Below are 7,737 nucleotides of genomic sequence, written 5' to 3' on the forward strand. Positions count from 1 at the left end.
AGAAAAGTTCTATCTCTATAAAGAGAAAGTACTATCTCTATAAAGAGTAAAGTACTATCTTTATAAAGAGTAAATTATTATTTATATAAAGAGAAAAGTACTATCTCTACAAAGAGAAAGTACTATCTCTATAAAGAGTAAAGTATTATTTCTATAAAGAGAAAAGTACTATCTCTATAAAGAGAAAAGTCGTACCTCTATAAAGAGTAAAGTTTTATCTCTATAAAGAGAAAGTACTATCTCTATAAAGAGTAAAGTATTATCTCTATGAAGAGAAAGTACTATCTCTATGAAGAGAAAAGTCATATCTCTATAAAGAGAAAGTACTATCTCTATAAAGAGTAAAGTATTATCTATATGAAGAGAAAGTACTATCTCTATAAAGAGTAAAGTATTATCTCTATGAAGAGAAAGTACTATCTCTATAAAGAGTAAAGTACTATCTCTATAAAGAGTAAAGTACTATCTCTATGAAGAGAAAGTACTATCTCTATAAAGAGTAAAGTATTATTTCTATAAAGAGAAAAGTACTATCTCTATAAAGAGAAAAGTCGTATCTCTATAAAGAGAAAAGTACTATCTCTATAAAGAGTAAAGTACTATCTCTATAAAGAGAAAAGTCGTATCTCTATAAAGAGAAAAGTCGTATCTCTATAAAGAGAAAAGTACTATCTCTATAAAGAGTAAAGTACTATCTCTATAAAGAGAAAAGTACTATCTCTATAAAGAGTAAAGTACTATCTCTATAAAGAGTAAAGTCGTATATCTATGAAGAGAAAAGTCATATCTCTATAAAGAGAAAAGTACTATCTCTATAAAGAGTAAAGTATTATTTCTATAAAGAGAAAAGTTCTATCTCTATAAAGAGTAAAGTATTATTTCTATAAAGAGAAAAGTTCTATTTCTATAAAGAGATAAGTAGTATTACTATGAAGAGAAAAGGACTATCTATATAAAGAGAGAAGTACTATCTCTATAAAGAGAAAAGTTGTATCTCTTTAAAGAGATACATATCATGTCTATAATGAAATAGGTATCTCTAGGATCTATTAATGTATTAAAGAGGTTTTTAAAGCTGCTGAATGTGAATATCTATCCTTCTATCATTCGGAGCTCTGTCGTATCATTACAATGAATTCATATTCCTTTAGAGTTGATATTTTCATTGTTGCTGCAGACTGCTGTTTGTCTTTGGCAGCTGATCCTCTCGACCTTTTAGGATGCAGATGACGATGTATTGTTTTCTCTCAACACGAGGACAAGATGTCTGTTGGGTTGTGAATGTTTTGACAGAAAAAATGTCCTCAAATTCACGATGGATTCAAAATGATACAAGTCAAACAAGACAACATGTGAACAGAAATCCAAAGCTTATCATGAGGAACAAATGAGTTCTTCCTGATGCGAAATCTCTACTTACAGGTAATAAGAGTAGGAATAAGCATGTCTTCTGAAGCATGGTGAGGTGAGGCCGATGATGACAACAGAGCAAAACCCAGAAGAAGGACAAACACATTGGATTAGTTCATGGTTTCAATGCTTCATGTTGTTCTCCCCAATGTTCACCTGTCCATCTATCGGCTGTGTCTTCATATGAAATGTGTTCCTGGATGTGTTTCATAAAGCTTTTACAGACAGTGATCTAGTTATCTTATCATGTTTTTATCATGTTTGTAATGTTTGTTTAGTCATTATAGGACATTCTCATGATCATTACATCATCTCTGGAGTCATCTCCAGCAATGCCTGAAACACTCCACTGTAAATGTCAATCAAATATATTAGAGGTAAGAAGGATATCTATGGTTTGTAAAATTATCTTTTTACGCAACCAAAAACCTTTTGGCCTGTTGGTTAACCTTTAAGAGCTGAAAACATATACCTGATATTCATCTTTCAGTCATGTGCTCCATGTTAATATGTTATTACACACTATGTTGAGTAACAGTCGTAATGATTGGTCTTATTCAGATAAGGAAAATAACATGACAGCAATGAAACACTATTAGTGGTTTTAAATATACATTATACAAAACAAATGTTTTAAAAGTCACTTTGCAAACAAAAGCTGATGAATCATATTTGTTATACTTCGGGGGAGAAACCAACCTTTTGTAAATCCTCAGTTTTGGGTAAAAAGTCACAGTTCAGTTCAAACAGATTAAGTAATAAAGACACAGGCGTGTATAGATGATGTGTCTTCTGCACTATATCACAACATTATGGAAATATATATTCAGATTAACTTTAGAGCTGCTACACTTTGGAGACAGCGTTAGCGTATGCTAATGTCTTAGCATGGAGCATTGGAACCATTGAGCTGTATGGGATGTTTCACTGTCTATGTTTTCATCAACTGGCCAATCAGCCTTAACATAATATGATAATAATATTCATATCAGTTGTATTAATTAATATTGACTTTACACTAGCCTGCATATTTCCCCATATTACATGAATATTAAAGTTTCGTCTGTAGGGAAAACAAAAAGCTAAAATCAATAAAACTCCAAAGAAAGTGCACATCTGATGCCTCCATCAGCAGCTGCTGGTCCACAGACACAAGTAAGATGAGGAGTGATAGAGAGGAGGAAGATGAAGATGAGAGGTTGGTAGGGGAGCACATGGAAGCTGACATGATGAAGAGTGTGTGTTATTGTTGCTGAAAGAACTACAAGAGCCATGAAGCTTTGCATCGGGTTTCCTGAAGGACGGCACAGAGCAAGACAACGGGCTGAGGATTAACGTGTTCATTCACACCAAAACCAGCACATATTATCATTATTATTATCATTATCATGATAATAATAATAACATATAGGATTATTGTTATTTATTTATTCATTCATTATCATCATGATTATTGTTACAGATGTATAATTAATTAAATCAAATTATTAAAACACAAGTTTAACTGTAGTTTTTTACACAAAAATACATTTTACTGGACACTGGAAACCTTTGCTTTCCATCTGACCAATATCTCATTCATCCTGTGTGTGTGTGTGTGTGCACCCTCCATCTGGACACTGACACACACACACACACACACACACACACTCTCTCTGTCATACCCGTAACCCTCTTAAAGGGCTCTGCTGACTTCATCCTGATGATATTAAGAAAGTGCAGAGCGCTGAAAGCCACAGCTGTTTAAACTGTTCATAAATATTAATATGAAAAAACACTTCACCAAGCACGGCACTCTGTGTGTATGTGTGTGTGTGTGTGTGTGTGTGAACAGAGAGAGAGAGAGAGAGTATGTATGTGTGAGAGAGGTGGTAATGTATTTGGCAAAAGATAATGATGATAGTTTTATATTTACGTGTTTTATGTTACTTGCGCGCGCGTGTGTGTGTGTGTGTGTGTGTGTGTGTTTGTGTGTGTGGACATTGTGGGACAACTATACAGGCATTCTACTGAAAGTGAACAGTGAGTGATTGATTGCTGTGGATATTTAAGGAACTGATGCGGATCAGAAATGAGCTGCTATCTGAGACAGAAAGATCCGGATCAGGAAGATCCGGATCAAGAAGATCCGGATCAGGAAGATCCAGATCAGGAAGATCCAGATCAGGAAGATCCAGATACGGTGCAGATTTATAAAAACAAGCCGTAACTCAGCTGGTCTGTGATCCTCTCCAGCTGACACTGACTCTCATTTAGTGTGTGTGTGTGTCTGTGTGTCTGTGTGTGACGCACCAACTGATGCATTACAGGCAGAGTAACTGAAGAGTGTGAAGAGTGAGACGGACTTAAAGTGGACAGTTTGTCACATGACACATTAATCATTACTCAGTCAAGTTAACGTCAACCAGCTCTTCTCATAACTCTCCTTAACTTCCTGTGAAGACAGAAGTTAATTTTGAAAAGACTCGTCAGTGAGACACTGAACAGTCTGAAGCTCATGAGACTGTAAACGTTTGCTCAATCACACCTTCTGTAAAATAATGTAATCAACTCACTTTGAATTGTTCATTTGAACAACTGCATTTTGTGAAAGTACTGAACAGCTGATCGTAGCAAAGCAACTCAGCAATGAAACTGTTACCAGAACCAACGAGGACCAGAACCCAATCATTAAGAACAGATTGTTCCATGGACCAGTTTACATGTGTGATCATACAGTATGAGACCTTGTACATATGTGTGTGTGTGTGTGTGTATAAACTGCCGGCCATCAGCTATTATAACAGCGCTGTAAGTGGACCATCAAGCATTTATCACAGCAGGCAGCAGAGTGCATTATTCAACCATGTGTCACATCTGCAGAATGGGGGTCAAGTCCAGCTCTGTGCGTGTGTCTGTGTTACAGTAACATTACAAAATGATCTGTGAATAAGAACAAGTTGTGCATCTGTCAGCATGGAAGCACTCAGGACTCTCTGATGTGTGTGTGTGTGTGTGTGTGTGTGTGTGTGTGTGTGTATATTACTCTTGTTGTGGGGGCTGGTCCCCATAACATAAATCTTTTTAGGGTGAAAACGTGGTTCACGGTTTGGGTTAGACTGGTTCTGGTTTGTCTCCAGGGAATAAATGTAAGTCAATGTTATATCCCGGGAACACAACTGTGTGTGTGCGTGTGTAGGTGTGCATACACACACACACACACACACACACACACACACACACACACTCAGGCCGTGTGTCAGATAACTTGGCCTTGTAGAAGTTCCTGTGCAGTGGAGCAGCCTGAGTCGGTTCCCGGGGCTGACAGCCGTTACTAATGGGCTCGGTTCTCCTGCCGTAGACTGAGCCCCTGAAGGTGCAGTATATTGTCTGGAGAGAGGATGTGTCCTTTGGCTGTCTCGGTGCGGACGGACACCCTTAATGTCTTCAATTTACAGACTGGGTCGAGTGGACGGGGGGGCGGGGCGAAGGACGAATGTTGGTCATAAAATCACTAAAGCAATCATACGACGCCTCTCTTTTGTGTATGACGACAATCCTATCAACCTCATTTCTGTCATCATTTGCATCTTAATAACTGTATTTTGCGGTTGCATTAATATGAACTTCATGTTACTCGTTGACGATAAAGTAAACATCTGTTTTATGTTTCGAAACTAAAAGCTTCATGAATTAAAACCCTGTTAGTTGAGGTTATAGTGATGTTTTAGACCATGAACACTAAACTTTGGCTTGGTGGGAATTGAAACCCAATTAATAGAAACTGATGAGCCCCCCCACACTAAATACAGACATATCGGCAGAGTGAATGAAAATAAAAACAGAATTATGCAGCTCCTTGATTTTTCTGCAGGATTTAAAGTAGAAGAGTAGAGGTTCAGAGGTGTGTGCTGCTTTAAATGCAGCTTTATTAGAGGTTAGTGACTCCAACACGACGCCTTCCACAGGACGGATTATCTCTGAGCTCAGAACAGTGTGGGTGGAGATATTTGAGAAGCATCACATTTCATTGGCTGAAATATTACCACAAATCTTCGTCTTAATCTCCCACCTCTGTTATATATTTGTTGAAGCCAAAAACAATTTCTGACCTACAAAGATGCACTAATAATTAAACCTTCTATTATTGGGGGCGGTGGTCTCGGTTCTCGTTTCATGGTGAGATGTAATCAATTATGCCAACGTGCCCCCACTGTGGAGATAAGCCGAATCGTCTTCTATCATTCCTGTCTCTGACTGTCTCTCCTTACATTTGCAAAAAGGTGTAATATCTTTGAAAATAACAGAATTACTGATAATGCATGAAAAATAAATGAGTGGGGAATCAACGCAAACATAATGCAAACATTGCTCCCCATACAGATGCAATAAGAGGTCAATGTTGATGTAATGATCACGAGTAATGAAGAGTAATGACGTACAGATGACTTGAAGTAAACCATCAAATACACCAGGAAAAGTAAGCTTTTACCAAAAGCATCTTACATCAGTAAAAAAAACTCAAACATAACTCAGGCCATTTTAAAAGTCCCGTTTACAGCTGAACATTTTGCTCAAATATTCCTGCACTCATTTAATAAGATGAATTTTCAGCCATCAAAGAAAACAAATGAGGACTTTTATAACGGCTTGACTTGGATGGCTCAAAGGAAAAACCTACATTCATTCGTGTGACACCAATCTGGTTTTGAAATGACCCGAAATCCGTTTGTCAGAGCTCAAACCACCAGGAGGAACCGACACGTGTGCAACGGAGAACACTAGTTGAGCTTTTCCAAGAAAAAGGATGTGTAGCTCCCAAAACATCTGAGTGTTGGTCAGGACAGCACATAGCAACCATTAGCTGTATACGCATGTTAGCATGTGTGTATGTGCACGTGTTAGCATCTGTGCATGTGTTAGCATATATGCACGTGTTAGCATATAGGCACGTGTTAGCATATGTGCACGTGTCAGCATATATGCACGTGTTAGCACGTGTCTATGTGCATGTGTTAGCATATGTGCATGTGTTAGCATGTGTGTATGTGCAAGTGTTAGCATCTGTACATGTGTTAGCATATAGGCACGTGTTAGCATATAGGCACGTGTTAGCATATAGGCACGTGTTAGCACGTGTCTATGTGCACGTGTCAGCATATGTGCAAGAATTAGAACATGTGTATTTCCACGTGTTGGCCCAAGCTAAGAATGTGTTTTATTCCACAATTAGATATTTTTGAAAGACATTAACAATTGTCTTTGTGAGTGACTAAATTGTAACATTGAGCAAAAGGCCTGGTCCAATGACCAGGACTTTTGTGTACGCTTCTGAATGATTTTTATTTACTATAAAAGAATTGAAGTGATTAAATCCTCCTAATACTGGATCTACCACATCCATTTTCCAGGTGCAGCCTTCGTCACAATATGTAGAACTACTGGAAACCAGAAAAGGTTAGAGTAACAGTGAGAGATGGAGTGATGTGTTGATGTCTAGAAGTAAACATACAATACCCCACGCTCAGAGTTCTCCATGTGTGAATCTCTCTATCGGAGAAAGGGCAAGGCGGGTACAGGGCAGGGCAGGAAGGGGAGGAGCCAAAGACAGGAAACAGAAAGATAGAAAGAGACATTATAGGGCATGAGAGGCTGAGAAACCTGAAACATCCGTCATAATTTTCCTATTTTCAAGGTGATAGTGAGCAAAGTGAAGCACGATGCAGACCTTAGTTTAAAAGACTGCAGCTCTCCTGTCAAGCATCCACGTTGTTAAGAAACTTCAACATGTTTTCTTTAATAAACTTCAACATGTTGTTTTCTTTACTGCGTTTCAGTGTCATGGCTGTATGATGTGAACAGTGAACTTAATGATGAAACATTTGTATTCCCATTATTTTTGTTTTCACAATCCCTTTCTGCTAATCCTTTAACATGGATGTTGAACTGAAGCACGTAGCAGCACACACAGTGATGTTTGGAGAACAGTGAAGAAGAACGAGCTGCGATTAGCTAAAGAGGGAAAACAGATTGAATTAGATTTGTATCTGTTAAGGCAGCCATGAAGAGATCAGACCTGCACCGTATGGGATGAGTCTCTTCTATAAATCACCAGTGTTCCAGAGCGTGAGACTTCAGAAGGAGTGCTGTTAGCTGATGTATCACGATAGAGTGACACTTCGAAGTGACACAGATAAAAAAACAAAGTATCACGAGTGACATGAAGAATTCATCAAGGAGAGCCCTGTGAAAAGTTATCATTCTCTCTTTGTGCCAATGTTGTTGGGTTACTCTTTGTGCCAATGTTGTTGGGTTACTCTTTGTGCTAATGTTGTTGGGTTACTCTTT

General features: G+C 38.0%; 1 protein-coding gene across 1 annotated transcript in view; it reads right to left on the reverse strand.

The window, feature by feature from the left end:
• ptprt (protein tyrosine phosphatase receptor type T) overlaps nt 1-7,737 on the reverse strand; it is a gene marked incomplete at its 5' end in the record, with an annotated part of 187,609 nt that overhangs the window by 66,158 nt on the left and 113,714 nt on the right. The window contains one exon of the mRNA XM_031878470.1: nt 6,907-7,073. Within this exon, the coding sequence (XP_031734330.1) occupies nt 6,907-7,073 (167 nt within the window). The remainder of the gene's footprint in view (nt 1-6,906; nt 7,074-7,737) is intronic.

The sequence above is a fragment of the Anarrhichthys ocellatus genome, unplaced genomic scaffold (assembly GCF_004355925.1).
Source record: "Anarrhichthys ocellatus isolate YVR2014 unplaced genomic scaffold, GSC_Weel_1.0 scaffold181, whole genome shotgun sequence".
NCBI lineage: Eukaryota > Metazoa > Chordata > Actinopteri > Perciformes > Anarhichadidae > Anarrhichthys > Anarrhichthys ocellatus.